The sequence below is a fragment of the Thalassophryne amazonica genome, chromosome 9, assembly GCF_902500255.1.
Source record: "Thalassophryne amazonica chromosome 9, fThaAma1.1, whole genome shotgun sequence".
Classification (NCBI taxonomy): Eukaryota; Metazoa; Chordata; class Actinopteri; order Batrachoidiformes; family Batrachoididae; genus Thalassophryne; species Thalassophryne amazonica.
The window spans coordinates 4,569,218-4,595,971 of NC_047111.1; the positions used below are offsets into that span (position 1 = coordinate 4,569,218).

At 41.7% G+C, this 26,754-nt stretch overlaps 1 protein-coding gene across 1 annotated transcript; it reads left to right on the plus strand.

Annotated features, from left to right (window-relative positions):
• Positions 1 to 730: 730 nt before the first annotated feature.
• On the plus strand, positions 731 to 22,855 carry p2rx5 (purinergic receptor P2X, ligand-gated ion channel, 5). Its single transcript, XM_034177505.1, has 12 exons — positions 731 to 861; positions 4,391 to 4,541; positions 6,315 to 6,386; positions 6,478 to 6,553; positions 17,868 to 17,952; positions 18,148 to 18,228; positions 21,151 to 21,292; positions 21,452 to 21,585; positions 21,674 to 21,767; positions 21,850 to 21,915; positions 22,054 to 22,142; positions 22,220 to 22,855. Exons 1-12 carry the CDS (start codon positions 731 to 733, stop codon positions 22,479 to 22,481), a joined length of 1,383 nt encoding a protein of 460 aa, XP_034033396.1. The 3' UTR covers positions 22,482 to 22,855.
• Positions 22,856 to 26,754: the final 3,899 nt, after the last annotated feature.

Sequence of the window (26,754 nt, forward strand, 5' to 3'; positions counted from 1 at the left end):
AGGCTGTGGGTATGACCAGGCAGATTCAAATTTCCAGTCCTGTATATGTGTTGGCCATCTCTGTTTATTTAATCCCTTTCTTCAGCTACTTTATGTTCTCAACTGTTAAGCACCTGACTGTCCTGTACAACCCAGTTTGCCTTCCTGTCTGAATACATTCATTTTATGTTTGTAAAATTGTAATGTAAAAACAGTGAAGTACATCACAACCTCAATTTTGATTAATTGATATTTACATTTACTGTTACCTACCTTTTGTGTGTAATTTTATTATAAATTTGATTGCAAAACAGTCTGCATGAAGGACTTCAAATGTGTTTGTCTTTTAACCAAATATTTCCACTTAGTTTGGGGAGTCCACCTCTTATAGTTCTGCTGGAGAAAACCTTAGCCCTTTAACTATTATATTTATAAGACATCAGCATTACAAAAACAAATGTTGGGCAGTTGTTTTGATTAAAATGATTGGCATTTGGCTTATGTCTAAAACAGGTTAACCAGTACCCAGCTAGTCAATCATGAATCTATAAATGCTGTACTGATATTAATGCTAGTTGTGTGTGTGTGTGTGTGTGTGTGTGTGTGTGTGTGTGTGTGTGTGTGTGTGTGTGTGTGTGTGTGTGTGTGTGTGTGTGTGTGTGTGTCTTTGCACACTGCAGAGTTGTAAGTGTATAAATGAGTTGCAGAGCGCTGGGGTCGGTCTCACTCAGGCTGAGTGTCAGCAGGAGGAATGGCCGGCTGGGGAGGCTTTTTCTTTTCTCTCCTCAATTACAAAACAGAGAAATATGTCATCGCTGAAAACAAAAAAATCGGAATATTACTCAGACTCTATCAGCTGGCAGTGCTGGGATATATCATCGGGTGAGATGCATGTCTTTTTTCCACTTATGTGACCACACATAAACAAAATAACATTTTAGAAAGTGATTCACAAAGTTAAAAATAGTTCAACTGGTCGAGGAGTTGACTTTGTTCCTCTTGTTAAAGTGGCAGTGACACATTTGATTAATGAACTGAAGGTTATCTACCTGCTAATGTTCAATCACGCAGCAGTTCACTCAGTTTGCTGACTGTTGATGTCTTTTTTATTTTATTTCTTTAGTGTGTGTCATCATGACAAAGTGACAGCTGAAATGTGTCGTGTCTTATTTGCTGTCAGCAGACTTTGCCTCTGTAGAACTGCTGACCTTCAAAAGCTGGTTTTATTGCTTTTCACTCCATTTAGTTTTAGTACATTTTATTTCTTCGTCCTCTTGTGACATCACGTGTGCCAACGCGTCATAAATCCACTGAAGACAAAAATGTTCTTTGAAATATCCTCAAATACATTCACACATTTGCTCCTTTCATATAATATCAACTCACTTAGAACCAAATCGATTAATGTATTTGCTGATTAATAACTGCTTTGATACTCAGTCATCATTTTGGATCTAGACGCAAGAAAAATGCACAAATTATTGAAATGAGCAGTCAGTAGATTTGCTGCTTTTCTGTTGTGTATTTTAGTATATTGAACATATTTAGATCAAAAGGTCACACACAGGCCACTGCAGCCATCAGAAGAGTCTGAGAATAGAAAAGGTGCAGGATCTCAGAAAGGTCATATTCCTGTTGAGGTCCAACAATCCTCTCTCAACATCTCAACAATTTCCTTTTATCTCTTCAATTCTAACAAGGCTATTCATTTGATCAGTAATCTAACACTCCCAATTCCTAAATGCTGACCTTTCATCCTGATCACCCATCTTTGATTGCTGACCTTTGATCCTACAACCCCTGGCAAAAATTATGGAATCACCGGCCTCGGAGGATGTTCATTCAGTTGTTTAATTTTGTAGAAAAAAAGCAGATCACAGACATGACACAAAACTAAAGTCATTTCAAATGGCAACTTTCTGGCTTTAAGAAACACTATAAGAAATCAAGAAAAATAATTGTGGCAGTCAGTAATGGTTACTTTTTTAGACCAAGCAGAGGAAAAAAATATGGAATCACTCAGTTCTGAGGAAAAAATTATGGAATCATGAAAAACAAAAGAACGCTCCAACACATCACTAGTATTTTGTTGCACCACCTCTGGCTTTTATAACAGCTTGCAGTCTCTGAGGCATGGACTTAATGAGTGACAAACAGTACTCTTCATCAATCTGGCTCCAACTTTCTCTGATTGCTGTTGCCAGATCAGCTTTGCAGGTTGGAGCCTTGTCATGGACCATTTTCTTCAACTTCCACCAAAGATTTTCAATTGGATTAAGATCCGGACTATTTGCAGGCCATGACATTGACCCTATGTGTCTTTTTGCAAAGAATGTTTTCACAGTTTTTTCTCTATGGCAAGATGCATTATCATCTTGAAAAATGATTTCATCATCCCCAAACATCCTTTCAATTGATGGGATAAGTGTCCAAAATATCAACGTAAACTTGTGCATTTATTGATGATGTAATGACAGCCATCTCCCCAGTGCCTTTACCTGACATGCAGCCCCATATCATCAATGACTGTGGAAATTTACATGTTTTCTTCAGGCAGTCATCTTTATAAATCTCATTGGAACGGCACCAAACAAAAGTTCCAGCATCATCACCTTGCCCAATGCAGATTCGAGATTCATCACTGAATATGACTTTCATCCAGTCATCCACAGTCCACGATTGCTTTTCCTTAGCCCATTGTAACCTTGTTTTTTTCTGTTTAGGTGTTAATGATGGCTTTTGTTTAGCTTTTCTGTATGTAAATCCCATTTCCTTTATTTCTGTGTAGGCTCTCAGTTGTCTAGGTGGTTTCCATAGTAGAGAAGCTTGAATCTTCGACTGGACTGGGTTGCTTGACGCGAGGACGTTTCGCTTCAAATCACAGAAGCTTCCTCAGCTAAAATTCTTGCTCTGGAATTCTGACTTCTGTCTGACTCTTGTAGAGAAGAATAAAACAGAAGCCAACAAAAGCTGGAGTTTTAAACCTAATCAGACCCCTCCTACTGAGAGGCAGACTGCTATAGGCTAGTGACTAAACAATAGCTCTAATTAGCAACTACTGTGCTGTAGTTATCACACCTAATGGCAGGACAGCTGTCCCTGCTTGTCCCACACCCAGACTTTTGATCTTCAATGATAAAAATGAATGGTAAAGAAACGTTTTTTCTAATGTTTTAAAATATCTCTGAATAAAATATCAGTAAAATAATCAAAACATAATTGGGGTATTCAATGTCATACAACTGTTGTGATTTTTTTTAAACAAAATGTAGTTGTCCCACACTATTGCCGTAATTTCCAGCACAACACTGTAATGTCCCTTTAAACAGTTTGTATGAAAGATTGTTTGGGTAGTTTCTATGGAGATAAACTGACATCAGAGCACATGTATATAGCGCCAAATCACAACAAACAGTTGCCCCAAGGCGCTTTATATTGTAAGGCAATGGTGTGGTGGAAATTACATTTACAAGGCCAATAGTGCCCGTAGTTAAAGAATCACCCTTAGATTTTCTTTGCAGTTTGCCTGTCTGACTGGTCTGCTTGAGGTTTCTTCCTATAATAATAATAATAATAATAATAAATAGTTGTATTTATTTATTTATTCATTCATTCATTTATTTCTTTCTTTATTTTCTTACCACCGTTGCCAGTGTGCTTGCTAAAGCTGTGGGTAAGGTCTTGGTCTTATGGATGTGTGCCGCCTTGATATCATTTGTTGTGATTTGACTCTGTATGCATTTGAATTGATATCAAGATCAAAGGATAATATCAAGCAGACGGGCACTCAGCCACCAAGCTGCAGCACATCCTTCAAACCTTCAGCCACAAGTATCACTTTTTGAAGTCCTTTATATAGTCATGTCGTGTTAAATGAGAAATGAAAATGCAAAAAATGCTGATGTGAGATGGACTCATGATCCACCTCTTGGTCTGGTCTTCATATATGTTAAAATATAAAGGTTTTTGTTTGTTTGTTTGTTTGTTTGTTTTTTGGCCCATCTACTAAGCTTCATGAAATTTGAACTTTTCATTTGGGAGTGATCCTGGTGACAGACAAACAGACACAGTATTATTTGCTCTTTAGCAGAGTCAACTACTGATAAGAGCAGGTAACTCCGTAGGACAGGAGTTGAACTCACAATAGAGACTGCAGTTTAATTCAAGGTGTGTGTTCCAGTCCATGCAGGTGTACATGGGTGTAACCTGGTGTCCTGTCCAGGGGGAGTTGTACAGTCGGTTCCAGGTATCCAGGGAGAAGCCCCGGCACGGGGGGCCTCAGGACTAGAAGTAGATAATGTCACTGAATTCAGTCAAAGCAATAAAGGCCGCGTTTACATATGTCCATCTGACACAATCTTCTCCAATCACACTCAACAAATGGTGTCTGAGGTGTTGCTGAAATTCTCAGGTGGGTGTTTGTGGTGAAGAAAGGATATCAGCAGAAAGAAGAATCCATCCAGAGCTCAGTCATCACCAAACTGAAAGGAGTCACTCTGACCAACAACTCTGAGACAGGACTTCATGTCTGGGGTGCTGAGGATTATGCCATACCACCAAATGTGAGCAGAAGATCATCTTGTCTAGCTTGCTCACTATCTATCTTGGTATTTTTAAATCTGTCTTTCTCTCTCTTTATCTATCTCTATTTTTCTTGCTCTCTGTCTCTTACTGAACATCTCCATCTTGATATAAAATAGTTATCTAAAGTTCTGTATGTATCTTTGTTACTGTCCATCTTTTACTATCTTGCATCTCTAATTTCACCAGTACCTCTGTCCTCTCTTGAACTCTTCAGCTCTCGATCTCCTCTCCTCTCTCCCTCCGTCGTTGTCATGAACTATCTTTGTCTCTCTGCCTCTTTAGTTGTTTATCTCTATCTCCATCTATCTCTATCAAGTATTTCACTCTTGCTCTCTGTCTTCATTTCACTTGCTATTGCTGCTTATTTGTATTTTGTTCTTTTCTCTCATTCTACACCTCATGAAATTCCTTCTGTTGGTAACACAAATGATATGTTTCTCCGAACTACGTTAACAGGTTGGTGAAAATATTACTTGTTAGTTTGGATCAACCGCTTTCATTTGAGTGTTACTAACTCAACCACTTTTTATACTTGATCCAATATTTCTTTTTTTTCAGTATCATCATCATCATCAATTTTATTTATATAGCACAAAATCACAACAAACAGTTGCCCCAAGGCGCTTTATATTGTAAGGCAAGGCCATACAATAATTACGTAAAAACCCCAACGGTCAAAATGACCCCCTGTGAGCAAGCACTTGGCGACAGTGGGAAGGAAAACTCCCTTTTAACAGGAAGAAACCTCCAGCAGAACCAGGCTCGGGGAGGGGCAGTCTTCTGCTGGGACTGGTTGGGGCTGAGGGAGAGAACCAGGAAAAAGACATGCTGTGGAGGGGAGCAGAGATCAATCACTAATGATTAAATGCAGAGTGGTGCATACAGAGCAAAAAGAGAAAGAAACACTCAGTGCATCATGGGAACCCCCCAGCAGTCTACGTCTATAGCAGCATAACTAAGGGATGACTCAGGATCACCTGATCCAGCCCTAACTATAAGCTTTAGCAAAAAGGAAAGTTTTAAGCCTAATCTTAAAAGTAGAGAGGGTGTCTGTCTCCCTGATCCGAATTGGGAGCTGGTTCCACAGGAGAGGAGCCTGAAAGCTGAAGGCTCTGCCTCCCATTCTACTCTTACAAACCCTAGGAACTACAAGTAAGCCTGCAGTCTGAGAGCGAAGCGCTCTATTGGGGTGATATGGTACTATGAGGTCCCTAAGATAAGATGGGACCTGATTATTCAAAACCTTATAAGTAAGAAGAAGAATTTTAAATTCTATTCTAGAATTAACAGGAAGCCAATGAAGAGAGGCCAATATGGGTGAGATATGCTCTCTCCTTCTAGTCCCCGTCAGTACTCTAGCTGCAGCATTTGAATTAACTGAAGGCTTTCAGGGAACTGTATGTATGTCTCTACCTCTGCATCATGAGCTCTCCATCTGTCGATCTGCATCTCTGTCCCGCTCTACATTTCCCTGTGTTTATGTCTGTATCTCTATCTTTAAACTGCCTATTTCCACACTATCTCTACTGTCTCATGTAATGTCTGTCTTGGTATCTTGCTTCCTCTGTCTCTCTCATTCTACATCTATCTTGCTCTATTGCTGTCCTTCCTTCCTTCCTTCCAGATGCTGGACATTATTAGCCTCTGCATGTGTCCAAACACCTTTAATGACTCTGAGCATTGTAGTAGCTTAATTCATTTAACCTTTTGCTTTTCCATCTCATCGTGTTGGACTGGAATCTATTTTATAGGGGGAGCAGGTGTTCTTCCTAGTAACAAATTACATTGAGACTCCCAACCAGAGGCTGGGATTCTGTCCTGAGGTGAGTGTGTAGAAGATGAAAATGTCCTCCTCTAATATATTACCCATGTCTGCAAATGCTCCAATCCGGTTGTTTCTGTCTTACCCCGCAGAGTTCTAAGGTGCCGGATGGACGATGTGTGACTAACAGTGACTGTGTTACTGGACAGACTGTAATAGCTGGTCATGGTGAGTATCTGTTGTTTCACAAGGTGCAAATATTCTGAATATTTTGTCTTATAACCTCAGCTGCAAGTTTATCAAATCATCTGTGGGCTGTGATATTCTTTAAAATTCAGGTTTATGGGGTGTTTGAGAACACCAGCTCAGTATGTCAAGCCTCTCTAAACCTTTACTGAACAGCTTCTTTCTTTTAATATTGCAAACACGGGTGCTTCAAGCATTTCAAATAATTACCCAAAGCAGCTGTTTAAGCAGGCCAAGTGGTTAGTGCACTTGCTTTCAGTGTGGAAGGTTCCTGGTTCAAACTCCAGCCCTGACACATTTCTCCATGTCATGTGGAGTTGTGTCACAAAGGGCATGTAGTGTAAAACGTGTGCCAAATCAACATACAGACTCGCTTTGGATCTGCTGTGAGTGAAAACAAGGGAGCAGCCGAAGGGACTTACTGTACTTCAACCCGAAGCAGCTGTTTATTTTATTCATTTGAAGTGAAGGCAGGGGGACCAATTTTTAGGGGAGACCATTCAGTCAGCGACACCTGGAATCAAACTCAGATTTACATATTGGCAACTCAACTCCTTATCCTACGGAGCTATCTGCTCTCACCAAAAACTGTATGTAGGTATTTTATTTATATACTAAATGACCTCTATGTGTTAGTGTTATATTTTTGTAATTGTCAGTTGTGTATGATATAGCGTTACATTGTTTTTCAAGTCCTGCTGGTTGTAGCAACATCCTGGAAAAAGTGATTTTCAGACCATATCATCACTAAATCATTTGTAGTCAACTGCTGCAGTGTGAGTGATCTTATGGTATGAGGTGGAGGGAGTAATTTGAGGAGCTGAGGAAAGAAAAAATGAGGGTGAGAAGGTTGAATGGTGTGGAAAGGGTGCATCCACAAGTGCAACAGTTTACTGAAGATGAGGTGAGGACAGCTGTGAAAAGATGAAGAATAGAAATGTAGTTGGCCCAGATGACATACCAGTGAAGGTATGAAGATGTTTAGGAAAGGTGACAGTGGTGCTTTGAACCAGAGTGCTTAATAAAATCTTAGAAAGTAAGAGGATGCTTGAGGACTGGCAGGGAAGTGTACTGGTACAGATTTTTAAGAATAAAGGTAATGTGCAGAACTGGAGTAACTGCAGAGGCATAAAGTTTATCATTCATAGCTTGAAGTTATGGGAAAGATAGGTTGACAAGAAAGGTGAAGAGTGCTGATGGAGAAGCACAGAGAAAGCCAGAAGGAGTTGCATTGTGTGTTTGTTGTTTCACAGAAAGCTTATGACTGGGTGCCAAGAAAGTTGTGGTATTGTACAAGGACATCAGGAGTAGCAGGTACGCAAGTATGTGAGGATGGTGCAGGATATTTAAGAGAACAATTTGACAGCAGTGGGATATTTGGCAGACTTTCCCCAGTCTGTGGAACCTCCTCTACTTTGTGAATGTAACCATTACAGGGCACTGTGGAAATGGTGGCAGTTTTTGCTGGAGAGGTAGAGTTTAGCACTGGAGAAAAGGTGGCACATTTTAGTAACAAAGTGAGAGATGTGAAATTGAGGTGGTTTGGGCATGTGCAGAGGGATGTGGGGTGTATTAGAAGGAGGAGGATGAGGATACAGTCTCTAGAGCAGAGGTCTCAAACTGGTTCCAGAAAGTGCAGAGAGGGTGCAGGTTTTCTGTGCAACCACCCACCCCAGCAGGTGATTCCACTGATTAACTGATTCCACCTGCTCAAAGTGATGTTAAATCACCTGCTGGGGTGGGTGGTTGCACAGAAAACCTGCACCCTCTCTGCACTTTCTGGAACCAGTTTGAGACCTCTGCTCTAGACCATGGTGGGCAACAAGGGCCAAGATGATGCAGGTTTTACTTATAACCAATCTCATCAGCAGGTAAACTTACTTATGAGCACCTCCCACCAACCTGCTGTGGTGATTAGTAGCAACAAATACAGTACCTGCGTTGTCTCTAGACTACTTCCCCTCCTTGGTGAAATAATGGTCTAGAGGTTTAAGTGGTGGGCTCCAGACCAGAGACAGGAAAAAGACTAAGGTCACTTGGGCAAAGTCGTTAATCACCAGGTTCTTCCCAATGTGCAGCTGAGTGCCTCGCATGGAAACACACTAACACACTAACATCAGTGTGTGTGTGTAAATGGGTGAATCTGAGGCATCATCATGTACTTGATGCCCCACAAATCTTAGAAACATGGTGTCTAACCAGATCCTTACTCTGGATGGCATTACCCTGACCTCTAGTAATACTGTGAGAAATCTTGGAGTCATTTTTGATCAGGATATGCATTCAAAGCGCATATTAAAACAAATATGTAGGACTGCTTTTTTGCATTTACGCAATATCTCTAAAATCAGAAAGGTCTTGTCTCAGAGTGATGCTGAAAAACTAATTCTGCATTTATTTCCTCTAGGCTGGACTATTGTAATTCATTATTATCAGGTTGTCCTAAAAGTTCCTGAAAAGCCTTCAGTTAATTCAAAATGCTGCAGCTAGAGTACTGACGGGGACTAGAAGGAGAGAGCATATCTCACCCATATTGCCTCTCTTCATTGGCTTCCTGTTAATTCTAGAATAGAATTTAAAATTCCTTCTTCTTACTTATAGGTTTTGAATAATCAGGTCCCATCTTATCTTAGGGACCTCTAGTACCATATCACCCCAATAGAGCGCTTCGCTCTCAGACTGCAGGCTTACTTGTAGTTCCTAGGGTTTGTAAGAGTAGAATGGGAGGCAGAGCCTTCAGCTTTCAGGCTCCCTCTCTGTGGAACCAGCTCCCAATTCAGATCAGGGAGACAGACACCCTCTCTACTTTTAACGATTAGGCTTAAACTTTTCCTTTTTGCTAAAGCTTATAGTTAGGGCTGGATCAGGTGACCCTGAACCATCCCTTAGTTATGCTGCTATAGACGTAGACTGCTGGGGGGTTCCCATGATGCACTGAGTGTTTCTTTCTCTTTTTGCTCTGTATGCACCACTCCTGCATTTAATCATTAGTGATTGATCATCTGCTCCCCTCCACAGCATGTCTTTTCCTGGTTCTCTCCCTCAGCCCCACCAGTCCCAGCAGAAGACTGCCCCTCCCTGAGCCTGGTTCTGCGGGAGGTTTCTTCCTGTTAAAGGGAGGTTTTTCCTTCCCACTGTAGCCAAGTGCTTGCTCACAGGGGGTCGTTTTGACCGTTGGGGTTTTACATAATTATTGTATGGCCTTGCCTTACAATATAAAGCGCCTTGGGGCAACTGTTTGTTGTGATTTGGCGCTATATAAAAAAATTGATTGATTGATTGATTGATCATGAAGCTTTTGATAATCTGCATCAGATGGAAAAATGCTATATATCAAGAACACCAGAGGAAGTAATTAAGAGGAGGTTTATGGATATGGAGGACATATTGTGATGGGAAAACTGCAGTTCCAGGGAGAGACGGAGAAGGATGATCTCATCTGACAGCTCCCAGTGGGACTGCCCAAAGAAGAAGAAGAATGTGGTCTAGTTGAGTGGACTAAGGATTGGAATTTAGTTTGAGTCTTAATGTAAATGAATATACTTGTGAGGGCCTCAGTGGGGGCCGGCGCTCTCTGAGCCCTCTTCTGTTAGACAACTGTAATGTGTCAGATCAGCTGAACTGCTTTAGGGAACGCGGCTCAAGTATTTCTATATTACATGTACACCATCTGAATTACATATGGTAATTTGGTTACAGTGTCAAGTCAGATCTGGGAGCATACACTGGGACTGTGCAGTGCCACATCCCACCACACCACAAAACTACCTTGGACTCTGGATGGCAACCACCCAGGCAGATAACTGGCCCATCCCCATCTCTAAGGGCCCCTTCACACATAACACATTTGAGACCGAATGGCGCACGAAGGAGGATTTGAATGGCACTTGTGAAATTTCTGAGCTGCCTCGTACAGTCGCCACAACCATTCGGCCACAGCACATGCACTTTACATTCGTGTGTCACTCGCGCTGGAAACCCATTCGAACAGTGGGCAAGATGAGGTCACACAGGTTGGGCAAATCGTGCCACGGCCAAGGGCCTTTTCGAAATCATCAGCCATGTTGAACCCTGGCCGAATGGCAAGATCGAGGCAGCCTTCACACCAGTGGCCGAATGACAGCGAATGCCGGGCGAGTGCTTATTCGACCCACTATCGGCCGGAGTCGTCGACCGGAGTACAGGTGCCACCCACGAACATCCAAGACCACTTGAGGGACACTTGGACAAAGTGGGGCATTTCTTGCTGCCAGCATGATAGTTGAGAGCAGGCAAGCTTCAAGCTGGCTATGCGAATGGCTCTACATTTTCTAAGTACTCCACCAATGTGCCACCCCCCCAAAAGCAACACAAATGAAATGGTGTGTGAATGTGCGGTGCCTCCCCCCTCCTCAGCAGCACAAATTGTTTTTGTGCAAATATTTGCTCATTTTGAAATGGATGCCTGCAGTATGTTTTAAAAAAGCTGGGACAGTGGTATGTTTACCACTGTGTTACATCACCTTTCCTTCTAACAACACTCAATAAGCGTTTGTGAACTCAGGACACTAATTGTTGAAGCTTTATAGGTGGAATTCTTTCCCATTCTTGTTTGATGTATGACTTCATTTGTTCAACAGTCCGGGGTCTCTGTTGTCGTAGTTTGCGCTTGATAATGTGCCACATATTATCAATGGGCGACAGGTCTGGACTGCTTTCAGGCCAGTCTAGTACCCGCACTCTTTTACTATGAAGCCACGCTGCTGTAACACGTGCAGAATGTGGCTTGGCATTGTCTTACTGAAATAAGCAGGGACATTCCTGAAAAAGACATTGCTTGGATGGCAGCATGTGTTGCTCCAAAACTTGGATGTACCTTTCAGCATTGATGGTGCCATCACAGATGTATAAGTTGCCCATGCCATGGGCACTCGTAACTGTAATAATCAAAGAAAGTTCAGGAAGGGTTTCCGGTGAAAAATTTGTGCCAAATCAACATCACAAAATACTCATTAGTGCCCAGTACATGGGCACTTCGCTTTGCATGGTAGAGTTTTAACTTGCAGATGTAGCAGCGAACTGTGTTAACTGACAATGGTTTTCTGAAGTGTTCCTGAGCCCACGCGGTAAGATCCTTTACACAATGATATTGGTTTTTAATGCAGTGCCACCTGAGGGATCGAAGGTCACAGGCATTCAATGTTGGTCTTCGGCCTTGCCGCTTATGTGTAGAAAGTTCTCCAGATTCTCTGAATCTTCTGATTATATTATGGACTGTAGATGATGGAATCCCTAAATTCCTTGCAATTGAACATTGAGAAACATTGTTCTTAAATTGTTGGACTTTTTTTTACGCAGTTGTTCACAAAGTCATGATCTTCATTCCATCTTTGCTTGTGAATGGCTGAGCCTTTTGGGGATGCTCCTTTTATATCCAATCATGACACTCACATGTTTCCAGTTAACCTGTTCACCTGTGGAATGTTCCAAATAGGTGTTCTTTGAGCATTCATCAACTTTCCCAGTCTTTTGTTGCCCCTGATTTGCAAATCATTGTATTCTGTTTTTATTTACATTTCACACAATGTCCCAACTTCATTGGAATTGGGGTTGTAACAGGAATTAAATATTTATATATTCTGATTGGACACAAATGATTGACATATCATGGCACTGCATGTCTGGTTGAAAAGAGCTGCATTTTGAAATCAGTGAGTCACACTGACTGCTAGGTTCCTCCTGTCCAGTAGTTGGTGCTGTGTACCACAAAAAAATCAACCTTAGTAGAAGAAGAAAAATGTTTGCCTCAGATTTGAACTGAACACATTGTTTGAACCACAGACTAATAACACCAAATTTACACTCAACAAAAATATAAACGCAACACTTTTGGTTTTGCTCCCATTTTGTATGAGATGAACTCAAATTGTGGCCTGTGGAATGTTGGTCCACTCCTCTTCAATGGCTGTGCGAAGGTGCTGGATATTTGCAGGAACTGGTACACGCTGTCGTATACGCCGGTCCAGAGCATCCCAAACATGCTCAATGGGTGACATGTCCGGTGAGTACGCCGGCCATGCAAGAACTGGGACATTTTCAGCTTCCAAGAATTGTGTACAGATCCTTGCAACATGGGGCCGTGCATTATCCTGCTGCACATGAGGTGATGTTCTTGGATGTATGGCACAACAATGGGCCTCAGGATCTCGTCACGGTATCTCTGTGCATTCAAAATGCCATCAATAAAATGCACCTGTGTTCTTCGTCCATAACAGACGCCTGCCCATACCATAACCCCACCGCCACCATGGGCCACTCGATCCACAACATTGACATCAGAAAACCGCTCACCCACACGACGCCACACACGCTGTCTGCCATCTGCCCTGAACAGTGTGAACCGGGATTCATCCGTGAAGAGAACACCTCTCCAACATGCCAAACGCCAGCGAATGTGAGCATTTGCCCAGTTTGTGCAGAAATTCTTTGGTTATGCAAACCGATTGTTTCAGCAGCTGTCCGAGTGGCTGGTCTCAGACGATCTTGGAGGTGAACATGCTGGATGTGGAGGTCCTGGGCTGGTGTGGTTACACGTGGTCTACGGTTGTGAGGCTGGTTGGATGTACTGCCAAATTCTCTGAAACGCCTTTGGAGACAGCTTATGGTAGAGAAATGAACATTCAATACACGAGCAACAGCTCTGGTTGACATTCCTGCTGTCAGCATGCCAACTGCACGCTCCCTCAAATCTTGCGACATCTGTGGCATTGTGCTGTGTGATAAAACTGCACCTTTCAGAGTGGCCTTTTATTGTGGGCAGTCTAAGGCACACCTGTGCACTAATCATGGTGTCTAATCAGCATCTTGATATGGCACACCTGTGAGGTGGGATGGATTATCTCAGCAAAGGAGAAGTGCTCACTATCACAGATTTAGACTGGTTTGTGAACAATATTTGAGGGAAATGGTGATATTGTGTATGTGGAAAAAGTTTTAGATCTTTGAGTTCATCTCATACAAAATGGGAGCAAAACCAAAAGTGTTGCGTTTATATTTTTGTTGAGTGTATACTGGTGAGTCAACGGCCGTATTTTATGCCAGAAATGAGGTCCAGGTTGTTAAAAGCGGCATTTCTCCTTTAATTCGGGTTGACTTATATACACGTGTGTCTCCAGTGATTTTTAAATGAGCAGGCAGCTGTTGATTAAATAGCCTCTTAATTTTGCTCTCTGAGTGAAACCAGGATGATGCATTTCACTTACAAATTCACATGCTACAGAGTGTCGTCAAAATTATTGGAACATTTGGCATTTCACACATTTTAATTTGTTCATGCCATTTCAAATAGAAATAAATAAATAAATAAATCTAAAGTTATCATCCTTAAACTCAAACTGAAAGCAAATGTCTACAACTTGAAATAAATTAATAAAAATTATAAAATCCATACCCGATGAAGTGATGTAGAGGAGGATTTTCTTAAAAAGAAGACCTGAAAGTTCAGCTACAATTTGCCAAAAACTACATTTGAGATGAAAGCCTAGATATGGTGTTTTGGTGAAATAAATGTTTGCATTTTTTTCATAATTGATGTAAATAAAGTCCAAGATATATTCAGTGACTTGGAAATGTTCATGTTTCCATTCCCTGACTTGTCTGAAGAAAACTGGCAATAAAAACTGATTATTAATTACAGGTATTAACATGTTTTAGGGATTTGCTTTCAGTTTGAGTTTGAGGAAGAAATTTTAGAAATGTTTTTTCTTGTATTTTTGTATTTATTGTATTTGAAATGGCATAACAAAATAAATGTGTGAAATTCCAAGTGTTCCAATACTTTTGGAGGGCACAGTATCCTGACCTTATGATGAGTGCAAAATGAGTGTGGTATTATTACTGTTTTGTTTAACAATGTTTAATTTTCACTGTTGCTGTCCTTTGTGTGAAATCATAGTCATATCACATTGATATGACAATATTGTGATATGATAATTTGGCCATATTGTACAGCCCGACTGTCAACTAGCTGAAAAGTTTGAATATTAATTTACATCTACGGTAAAAAAAAAAAATGCTTAAAGTGGTAGCAGGTAGGGGGTCTCGGGGGGGTCTCGTGGGGCCCAACAAGAAAAATGTTTAAATAGGTGGGGGGTAGCTGAAAGATTTTAGTCCAAGAGCCAGGGGCCATTTAATTGCGTAGAATGACAGGTTGTTTAATGGGTATTTTTTGAAAGGAGGAACCTAGGCACATTCAAAACAGGACTGCTTGCGTGTCCCAGCTGGGGCGTATAGTAGGAATGAACCCTTTTCTGTTATTTTCCCGCACTTGCATTTATCGAAAAATAATGGGGTAGAGCAAATTAAAACCTCAATATCTCCATAAGTATTAGGGCTAGAAAAAAAGTTCTATACACCAAATTGTTTGTTTTAATGTAGACTTTTATTGAAAATACAGTATTTGTAAATTGACCTACTCTGGAGGTCAGTAGGGGTCAAAAGGTCACCTGAGAGACGGTCAGCCCAAAATCCTCGCCCACATTTTGTTTTGGCCAGATTTTGAATGGAAATTCTCATGAATATTTACAAATTTGTTATTTTTTATAGAGACCAGACATCAAGGTAGAAATTTAGAATAGTTTGGTTTCCACCAAAAATACAAAAGTATGGTAATTGTGCTGTACATTATAACATTACTCCCATTCTGGCATCCCTTCATTGGCTACCGGTTTCTGCCAGATTGGATTTTAAAGTTTTATTGTTGGTTTATAAAATTGTTCATGGACTGGCGCCTTCCTACTTGGCGGACTTGGTTAAGCCCTACGTACCTGCGAGGCCTTTGCGTTCACAGGGCGCAGGGCTTCTGTGTGTTCTGAGGATGAACAAAAAGTCTGTGGGGTATAGAGCCTTTTACCGTGGTCCGGCTCTTTGGAATGATCTACCTGCTGTTATTCGGCAGTCTGACACGGTGGAGATTTTTAAATCAAGACTGAAGACCCACTTTTTTAGACTGTCTTATCATTAATTTTTTAATCTGTTTGTGTTTGCTTTGTAATTTCTTTTTATTCTACTGTGTTTTATCTTTTAACTGTGCTTTTCTTGCTTTTAATTTTGAATTTAGATTAATTTGTGTTGTTGTGAATTATGTGAAGTGCCTTGGTGCGACTTTGTCGTGATTTGGCGCTATATAAATTAATAAATTATTATTATTATTATTATTAACATACGTTTCATAGAAAACTGAAGCTGATGCATTGGGAATGGAAAATACATTACAACATTGTTTTCACATTAACAGAACCAGCTCACTGTCTTTTTTAAGGCAACCCTGAATTGACAACCTTTCTTGACATTAGACTATTGCTAATAAACACATTTGGTGGTAGAGGTCACAAGGTCAAGTGCCTCACAAGTAATACAAGTATTTATAAACATTATCAAGAGATCGATCAAACTTAATGCCAGATCTAGAAATGTAACTCACATCTGAAGTACACCGGAGTTACCCATACACCACCAATCAACTTGTTTTTTCTAACGTACTTCTAGTTTGAATGGCTATAAAAGCCCCTAGCAATATCCCAGACTTTGCACAACAAAGTTGCCAGGTAATGCATATAGCACTGCCGTGTGGAGTTCACCTTTAACATAGTCTGGTATCCTAGTCATATGCTTCCTCTGACTCCTCTTCATCAGAAGATGCATTTTGCATCAACATTTCATCATCTTCGTTATCATCCTCATCATCGACATCGTCATCAGACTCCACATCTTGCAGTGACAAGGCATCTGGCGGCATTCAAACCATACAATCCCTAACCTGTTGTTTTCACCTATCTTCCAACCATGACCAACAGGACCAAATTCCACTGGTTGTGACTTTCGAGCATTCTTCCACATAAAGGCTACGTAACTGGTACGTTTAAGCTTTTCCTGTAGAACAGCTCTGCAAGGTGGTAAGCAGCATGGTTCTGAAGACCGTATTTTCTCAAGTGGCTTGGCCTGCTTCATGGGGGCATGCAGCTTCTTGAACAAGTGAAATCTAGCATCATTGATTCGGCTGATGTCTTTCATGCCATACATTGCACAGACATACTCTTCTAGAGTGGCAGCAACATCCAAGTCGATTATGTCTGCCTTTCCTAGTGCACACATAGCCTGCACATACTTCTCATTTCTTGCCATCAATTTGTATGGTTTCCACTTTGCCTTTCTGATAAAAGATGCTGTATAGTCGCATCCTGTGAATGCGTGCAGGCTGGGTAAGGCTTCACATATCAGAGGTGTGAGTTTTGTAGCCAGACCAGAGATGTCTATAAGACGCCATGTGTTCTTTGCATTAATGCATGCGTTCATCCATAGCTCTGCATCAATATATTGAGCGTGGTGAAGGAGCAGTACAAAGACTCATGCTAGATTTCACTTGTTCAAGAAGCTGTATGCCCCCCAGGTATCCAGATCCTGACTGGATACCCCCCAGTGAAGCAAAACTGCACATTTCAGAGTGACCTTTTGTTGTGGCCAGCCTAAGGCACGCCTCTGCAATAATCATGCTGTCTAATCAGCATCTTGATAAGCCACACCTGTGAGGTGGGGATGGATTATCTCAGCAAAGGAGAAGTGCTCACTAACACACATTTAGACAGATTTCTGAACAATATTTGAGAGAAAAAAGGTCTTTTGTGTATATAAACAATGTTTTTGATCTTTGACTTCAGCTCATGAAAAATGGGAGCAAAAACAATACTGTTGTGTTAATATTTTGTTCAGTGTATCTGCTGCAAGCAGGTGAAATGTGGGCATGTCTTTAGCCTTCTCCTGCAGCCGGGGTCCTGAGGCACTTGCGTGTTAGATCACACCCAGAGATATGCACCACATGAACAAAATGTTGCCATCACAATGAAACACAAAGAAGTCAAATAAGATAATTCTTTGACCACTGAAAAGATGATCCTAAGTGAGGTTTCTGTATACACTTGGCTTGGTGATGCACTTTTGCTGCTCTTGTTGTCAAACACAGTCCAGACAAGTATTGTTCTGACTCGTATGAAAAGTACATTCCCTCTTTTTATTCCAGAACATGGCCTCTTAGTTTGAGAGCATGATGTCTCAAATTGACTCATTCTCTGAGACACAGAAGGTCTGTCTCATTATGCATCATGTCACTGAAAAGTGATATATATATATATATATATATATATATATATATATATATATATATCACTTTTCAGTGACATGATGCATAATGATTATATATATTTGAACCATTATTTACTCTTTTTGTTGTTTTTCTAACTCTTATCCTTGTTTGCTCCATCAGGTATAAAGACGGGGCTTTGCATCAACAGCACCGGGACGTGTGAGATCCACGGCTGGTGTCCTGTTGAATCCAGCCAAAGACCCTCGTGAGAATCCATCATCTCTTGCTGAACTTTGGAAATTTGCCACCTTTTGCTGCTCTGTTCATGATCCCTCTAATCCCTAACAGGGAGCAAGAAACTTCACAGCTTCTATTTATTCCTAACACATCATGCTGGCCCTGCTTCTTTCCTTTTTTTTTTCACACGGCTCTCCTTTTGGAATTTCCTTTTGCTTTACAGAAAGCCTTTACTGAGCGAAGCAGAAAATTTCACCATCTACATCAAGAATTTCATCCGCTTTCCAAAGTTTGAATTCTCCAAGTAAGTGGCTTTGAGTGTTGCTTTTGGGAGTGCTGACGGTTTGAAGGCCCGGCGGCACAGAGCAGGGGGATGTAGGAGTCCCCGGGGCTGCTTCAAATAGCTTTTCAGCGCAGAGAGCCGTCTATTTATACCAGCCGGTGCATTGCACTTGGTGAGACAGTGACACAGTCATCTGAGACGTCCTTGACAGCGGGCCTCACTCTGGACAGGTGTCAGATCAGCTCTCTCCACTGTCATCTGTTCACATACCACAAGTGAAGCAGGGCTAATTCATCAGTCAGGATCTCATTGTAATTATGAAGTCATCTCCCTTATGTTTTGGACTAATCTGGACACGCCTGTGACAGAAACCACTGTTGGTGTCATCCAACAACACCGTCATTCTAACAGCATGACATTTTCTAAAGCGTGCTTATGAGACATATTAAATGCGTTTATGTAGTACTTTTCTATCTGCATCAGAAGCTCAAAGTGCTTTACAATGATGCCTCACCCATTCACAGACACTCACACACCAATGTCAGGGTGCTGCCATGCAAGGTGCTCACGACCAGTGGTGGGCACAGTTCCACTAATCCGCTAACTGCTAATGATCAAAACTAACTTTTTTGTTAGTGGATTAGCTTTTCAGCTAACTTCAAAAATCATCAGCGGACCAATTAGCTTCCGATGAATTTAGTTCAGACAACTTTTAGACCACTAACTTTTTTTTTACATAGTAACGGTGAAAAAAATTTAGAAGCCCTGTTGGTTCCTGTCTGCTATGTATTTTGCAGCAGTGAGGCAGCTGAGAGGAGCTGAGCTCAACTCTACCCCAGCAGAAGGGGCCTGGCCACCAGGCTGCTACAAAAAACCCCCCACTAAAACACAAAAGTAATTTCTCTTTACAACACACAGTAGTCCAGCTGTGAGGCTGAAGTCCTCAAAAGGAAAGCAGGTTTGACTTATGGTTTTGATTTATAAACCGCATTAATCCATATAGTTTAAGTCTGTCATTTGTACAAAGTGAAAATATAACACATATCTTTTCATTTGAACATGATGCACTAATTCTGAAATTTTGAACATTAACACACAGATGCCAAACTTCATTATGGGTAAACTGAGCCTGTGATCACTGATTGGTTGATTCATTATATTTAAAAACCAACACACAACTTAACGTGTGTGTTGGTTTTTATAAATACATGTGTATTTGTAAAATATGTCATTTTTTTTTCATTAAAAAAACTATTTGGAAAACTAAAAATTCTGTTTGTTAAGTTGTGATTCAGGGTCATTCACACTGACATCCAGTGGATGGCAGTGTTCTATGCATTTGACCTATCCTGAGAACCTGCCGGCTATGAATTGGGCTGGATACTGGCCTCCATTTTGGAGTGAGATTTACCACTCCTAAATGACCAATAGGAGAGCAGCGCTGGAATCCCTCTCCTAAATGACCAATAGGAGAACTGTGCTCCCGCCACATCAACGTGAGGCTGATGCATGGGCTGATGTCAGTGTCTAGGCCGCCAACCAATCACAGGCTAGGAGAGAGAGGACAGTATCTGACCCAATACAGGGCTGGTTGTTGGGCTTATTTTGACCCATCTACTAGATGGCATATTACGTTACTATGCTTTTTACTTTTTTACTCTTTTACTATGCTTTTTAATCTTTTAATTAATTTTATTTTGTTTTCTGAATTGTTTTGTGCGAAGCGCCGAGAGACGACTCTGTTGTGATTTGGTGCTATATAAAGTGAATAAATTGAATTGAAATTGAGGCTCAGTTTACCCATAATGCAGTTTGGCATCTGTGTGTGTTATTATACAAAACTTCTGAATTAGTGCATTATTTTAAAAGATATGTGTTATATTTTCATTTTGTACAAATGACAGCCTTGACATTAATGTAGTTAAACTATCCATATTAATTTGGTTTATAACTCAAAACCATAAGTCAATCCTGCTTTCCTTTTGAGGACTTCGGCCTCACGGCTGAATCGCTGTATCCTGTGAATGGAAATGGCTCTTCCTTATGGTAGTGGGCAGTGGGCAAGGCACACAAAGACTGAAGTGCTGGCTTGTTGGTTGTGTTGGGTTTGTGATCGTCTTTGGTTCTAATTAAAAGCATTGGCGCTGTTTAAACTCAAAACCAGCCTGTCAGTAGCTGAGTGTGCACCAGAGACAAAACTGAAAGTTATTAGTTAGCTGTAGCTGTTCACGGATGTAAAGTTGGTGGCTGTATCATATTGTTTAAAAAAGGCACACAAAAGAAAATTTGCATTTACCATCATGAAATGATCAAGTTTTAGAAAAAATTCTGCCCTGATTTATGGCTTATAAATTGTGCTGACAGACTGGATGTGTAGCTGAAGTTTGCAGTGCTGAAGATGCTGCAGTTGTCTTTGGGAGTGGGGGGTGGACAGGATTAGAAATAAACATACAAACAGACAAAGAGGTGAGACAGATGGTTTAGGTATGTCCAGAGGAATAATGTGGCGCATATAGGGAGAAGGATGCCGAGGATGGAGCCACCATACTTGATAAGGATGGACAGGGTTAGAAATGAGTGTATATGAGGGACAATGCGGGTAGAATGGTCTGAAAACAAAGTGAGAGAGGTGCAAATGAGATGGATTGGACACGTGCACAGGAGGGATACAGGGTATATGAGGAGAAGGATGTTGAGGATGGAGCCACCACGTAGGAGGCAGGAGAGGAGGGAGGCCAACAAGGTTTATGGACAAAGTGAGGGAGGACATGTAGGTGACAGAAAAAGATGCAGAGTACAGGGTGAGATAGAGACGGATGATTTCCTGTGGCGCCCCCTATCAACAGCACCCGAAAGAAGAAGAACAACATTGATTAAATGACATTTGTCAGTGTTATTTACAGAGTTAGATTGTGTGAAAATCTTCATATCTTACTGTTTTAGGTCCAATGTCCTTGACACGGCCAATGACAGCTACCTGAAGAGGTGTTCCTACGAGCCACAGGAACATCCTTACTGCCCTATTTTCCGCCTGGGAGATCTGGTCAGCTGGACTGGACATGACTTCCAGGACATGGCTGTCAAGGTGCAACTGTCACAAATTAATATCAGGATAGTTTCTGGGAGTCTTTTCATTGATGTTTAGGAGGTGTGAAATCAATTTAACACAACTAAAATGGAAGAATACCCGATAACACAAAGAAACATTCAGCGGTGTCTTATTGTGGGTGTTTTTGTGCACCAGGGTGGCACTGTTGGTATCTTCATCGAGTGGAACTGTGATTTAGACCAGGACTGGTCACGGTGTAGTCCACGGTACAGTTGTACTCGCTTAGACATGAACTTGAACAACTCTGTCACATCGGGATACAACTTCAGGTGGGTGTTCTCAATATGTGTGTTCATTTTCTTTAAAGTATTTTTAGTGTACTTCCATTTATATGAGCTGTGTTTTTCCCCCTTACAGATTTGCCAGATACTACAAGGATCAAAACGGTGAAACCTATCGCACCTTGTATAAAGTGTACGGAATTCGTTTTGATATAATCGTCAACGGCCAGGTACAACAGTGATTTGAGCATTTTCCACTCGCAGAAAAGGACAATTTTGATCATGCTTGTGAATGCTTTTCTTGTTTTGCAGGCAGGAAAATTTAACATTATTCCCACAATAATTGCCATTGGTTCTGGTGTTGCTCTGCTTGGTGCAGTGAGTCATTTTAGTGAAGTGTTCAGTACTTTATGTGAGGTTTAATTACTTAATAAATATTATAGTAAATGGTGAGTATTTCTGAAAATAATACCTTGAACCTGTTCAAGTTGCAGGTATTTATTTTGATTCTTTCAGGGAGCCTTTGTATGTGACATGATACTGCTGTACATGATGAACACCAGCTCCTTCTACAGAGAACGCAAGTTTGAAATCATCAGCTTCAAGTACGTGTAAAGTGCAGCAGTTCCACTGGCTTGGTGTTCACGTCCCAATAATCAGTCTCCATTCACATCTCGAACAGGAGGGAGCAGGCAAAACAAAAGGAAGACAAGACACGCCAGCGGGACAGGAAGTCCAGGAAAGCAGCTGCAGAGCAACAAGATGTCAACTCTGTCAAAAAGACAGAGGAACCCAAAGCCCATCTCCAGACTGAAGACGACAAACCAGCTGTGGAGAAACGGGGACCCACCATTCCACGCAACACAGGACAACGATACGCCACTGTTCTCTCCCCGCAAGGTGCCGAGCCGAAGCACCGGCTCACCTTTTCTTCACAAAACTAAGTTTGCCAGAAGAGTAAAATCTCAGTGGTCTGGGAACCAATAGCTGAACTCGTGGTGTCTCCTATCGGCACAGTTCTATACATGTGCGGTGACTGAACATATGCAGGTCCAATCGGTATCCTGCCCTGTGCATGGGAGTGAGGACGCTGATGTAGAGGACTTTGCTCTATTTCACATCTGGGAAATGGAACATCATTAAAGGCCCGTAAATGATGGCGTCCAAAGCTACAGACAGTGCTGAGGTGATCACAAACAGGAAACTGCAAAAGCTTTTGATGGTTACTGCTTCACACAGGTGAAGACTTCATTATGAATTTCAGATTTTTTACCTTTTTTTTTTTTTTTTTTTTGGTTATCAGGTTAAATGATGGGGTTGTAGTCAGTGAAACATTTCAGTGTAAGATCAAATACATCAAAGCAAAAAATACTAATTAAAAACCCTCTATATGTCACTGACACCTAAACGACTTCAGTAGATTCTTCTGCACAGGCCCAAAACTCAAACTAACAACATCTTCAGTTTTTCTGGCTCTGTTCCTTTTATCAGATGAGGTAATAACACTACTGGTCTCAAAACATTCAAGGCAAATACAGTAGTGTTCAGAATAATAGTAGTGCTATGTGACTAAAAAGATTAATCCAGGTTTTGAGTATATTTCTTATTGTTATATGGGAAACAAGGTACCAGTAGATTCAGTAGATTCTCACAAATCCAACAAGACCAAGCATTCATGATATGCACACTCTTAAGGATATGAAATTGGGCTATTAGTAAAAAAAAAGTAGAAAAGGGGGTGTTCACAATAATAGTAGTGTGGCATTCAGTCAGTGAGTTCGTCAGTTTTGTGGAACAAACAGGTGTGAATCAGGTGTCCCCTATGTAAGGATGAAGCCAGCACCTGTTGAACATGCTTTTCTCTTTGAAAACCTGAGGAAAATGGGACGTTCAAGACATTGTTCAGAAGAACAGTGTGTAGTTTGATTATAAAGTTGATTGGAGAGGGGAAAACTTATACGCAGGTGCAAAAAATTATAGGCTGTTCATCTACAATGCTTTAAAATGGACAAAAACACCAGAGATGCGTGGAAGAAAATGGTAAACAACCATCCAAATGGATAGAAGAATAACCAGAATGGCAAAGGCTCACCCATTGATCAGCTCCAGGATGATCAAAGACAGTCTGGAGTTACCTGTAAGTGCTGTGACAGAAGACGCCTGTGTGAAGCTAATTTATTTGCAAGAATCCCCCGCAAAGTCCCTCTGTTAAATAAAAGACATGTGCAGAAGAGGTTACAATTTGCCAAAGAACACATCAACTGGCCTAAAGAGAAATGGAGGAATATTTTGTGGACTGATGAGAGTAAAATTGTTCTTTTTGGGTCCAAGGGCCACAGACAGTTTGTGAGACGACCCCCAAACTCTGAATTCAAGCCACAGTTCACAGTGAAGACAGTGAAGGATGGTGGTGCAAGCATCATGATATGGGCATGTTTCTCCTACTATGGTGTTTGGCCTATATATCGCATACCAGGTATCATGGATCAGTTTGGATATGTCAAAATACTTGAAGAGGTCATGTTGCCTTATGCTGAAGAGGACATGCCCTTGAAATGGGTATTTCAACAAGACAATGACCCCAAGTACACTAGTAAACGAGCAAAATCTTGGTTCTAAACCAACAAAACTAATGCCTCGCAGATGTGAAGAAATCATGAAAACCTGGTTATACAACTAAATACTAGTTTAGTGATTCACAGGATTGCTAAAAAAGCAGTTTGAACATAAATGAGTTTGTAGCGTCAACAGCAGATGCTACTATTATTGTGAACACCCCCTTTTCTACTTTTTTTACTAATAGCCCAATTTCATAACCTTAAGAGTGTGCATATCATGAATGCTTGGTCATGTTGGATTTGTAAGTGTTGCGTGTTGGGGGGTTTGGCTGGACATTTGGGTGTTCTTTTCTTTTCTTTGCTCTCCAGGTGGTATGCAACCTGATTTATTGTCTGTGGAGAAGGTGCTGGCAGAAGAGTCCTTCACCCTCATCAACGTGATATGCAGCACCTGTGGATGGTGCTCACGTGCAATCTTAAAGACTTTCAGCTGAAGCAGATAATGAGATGGCGTTCTGCATTTAAGCCATGAGTGGTTCAAGCAGAATTGCTGGGAACTCGACCTTGTGATCTTCGTTTGTGAGACGCTGAGGACCGCGCCTGGGTTTGACACATCGTGCCTGTGAAGGAGGACGGGTGAGGGACACATGCTGTCAGCACACATCAGAGGTGATTTGATTGTCTGAATAAGTGTTAACAGTAACTTGGTATTTTGTTACGCAGTATATGTGAATATTGATGAGAGTTGTGCAGCTTGCTTCTCACTGCCGTGGCGTGCGGACTGATGATCCTCCACCTGTTGTGAGAAGCTGCTCATTTACATAAAGCTTAAATTCAGACCTGAATGTGTTGCTGATAGTGTGTGCCTCTGAAGGATATTAGTTGTAGCTGCTGACTTACCTCACCTTTTCTATCCTTCGCAGAGTCGGTTTGTCGTGTCCACCTGGGGGGTGTTTGGCGGTGAACATGGGTCCAGAAGCGCCGGGCTTCGATCCTTTTGGGCGCTGGAGAGCGCGCCGTCCTTCACTCCGCCAGACAGACGCATTTTACGTTTGTACACTTTGTATTGCACAGAAAGGGGAAAATAAATTGTTTTGTTATTGGAACCGCTTTCTGGTTGTTTTGGCGCTGGGTTCAGTCAGACACAGGTCCGCTCCTCAACCTGCGTCGACACATAACAGTAAGAATCTACTGAATCTACTGGTACCTTGTTTCCCATGTAACAATAAGAAATATACTCAATACCTGGAATAATTTTTTTAGTCACATAGCACTACTATTATTCTGAACACTATTGTAGGTGGGTCAAGCACGGATGCTTAGGGGGAAAAAAGACAGCAATGTGATTCATCTATAATATTCAAGACAGCAACAGTTACCCTGAATGCCGTAGGCATTTGGAAAACTAAGGGGGGTCACTCCCCTAAGAAATTTTGAGAATACAAGTGCCCTGTGGTGCATTCTGGTGCATTCTTTGGACTAAATTTGGACCTGAAACAGCTGTTAAATTTCAATTGTGATCTCATGCAGTATGGCACAACATGTGGCTTTTGAATGCATGTTGTGCATCCTGTAGGAGCATGTACAAAATATAACAACACAATAGTTTACAATCTCAATGAAAACTTAATTTAGTTTGTTTTTGATTGGGCTCAAAGACTAGGCAATTAAAAATCATAACTCTTAACTAACATGTTATAAATAACTTCATAACTGCTTTCAGACGAGGTAAAGAGATATCATATCACAATATCATAACATAATATTATATCATCCATCCATCCATCCATTTTCTTCCGCTTTATCCGGAGTCGGGTCGTGGGGGCAGCAGCTCAAGCAAAGCCGCCCAGACCTCCCGATCCACACACACCTCCCCCAGCTCCTCCGGGGGAACCCCAAGGTGTTCCCAAGCCAGCCGAGAGACGTAGTCCCTCCAGCGTCTCCTGGGTCTTCCTCGGGGCCTCCTCCCAATGGGACATGCCCGGGAACACCTCTCCAGTGAGGCGTCTAGGGGGCATCCGGAAAAGATGCCCGAGCCACCTCAACTGACTCCTTTCGACGTGTAGGAGCAGCGGCTCAACTCCGAGCTCCTCTCGAGTGACCAAGCTCCTCACCCTATCTCTAAGGGACCGCCCAGCCACCCTGCGGAGGAAACTCATCTCGGCCGCTTGTACTCGCGATCTCGTTCTTTTGGTCATGAGCCAAATCTCATGACCATAGGTGAGGATCGGAACGTAGATCGATCGGTAAATCGAGAGCTTTGCCCCCCTACTCAGCTCTCTCTTCACCACGACGGTCCGACACAGCGACCACATCACTGCAGACGCTGCACCGATCCATCTATCGATCTCATGCTCCATCCGTCCCTCACTTGTGAACAAGACCCCGAGATACTTAAACTCCTCCATTTGAGGCAAGGACACTCCACCGACCTGAAGAGGGCAAAGCACCTTTTTCCAGTCGAGAACCATGGCCTTGGATTTGGAGGTGCTGATTTTCATCCCGGACGCTTCACACTCGGCTGCAAACCGCCCCAGTGCACGCTGAAGGTCCTGATTTGATGAAGCCAACAGAACCACATCGTCCGCAAACAGCAGAGACGAGATTCTGTGGTTCCCAAACCAGACCCCCTCTACACCCTGGCTGCGCCTAGAAATTC

Excerpts from the sequence above, each read along its gene's own strand:
- p2rx5 (XM_034177505.1), top strand. The coding sequence starts at position 731 with ATGGCCGGCTGGGGAGGCTTTTTCTTTTCTCTCCTCAATTACAAAACA. Across the intron at positions 6,387-6,477 it reads GGCTGGGATTCTGTCCTGAG|AGTTCTAAGGTGCCGGATGG; the intron begins GTGAGTGTGTAG and ends CTTACCCCGCAG. Across the intron at positions 6,554-17,867 it reads GACTGTAATAGCTGGTCATG|GTATAAAGACGGGGCTTTGC; the intron begins GTGAGTATCTGT and ends TTGCTCCATCAG.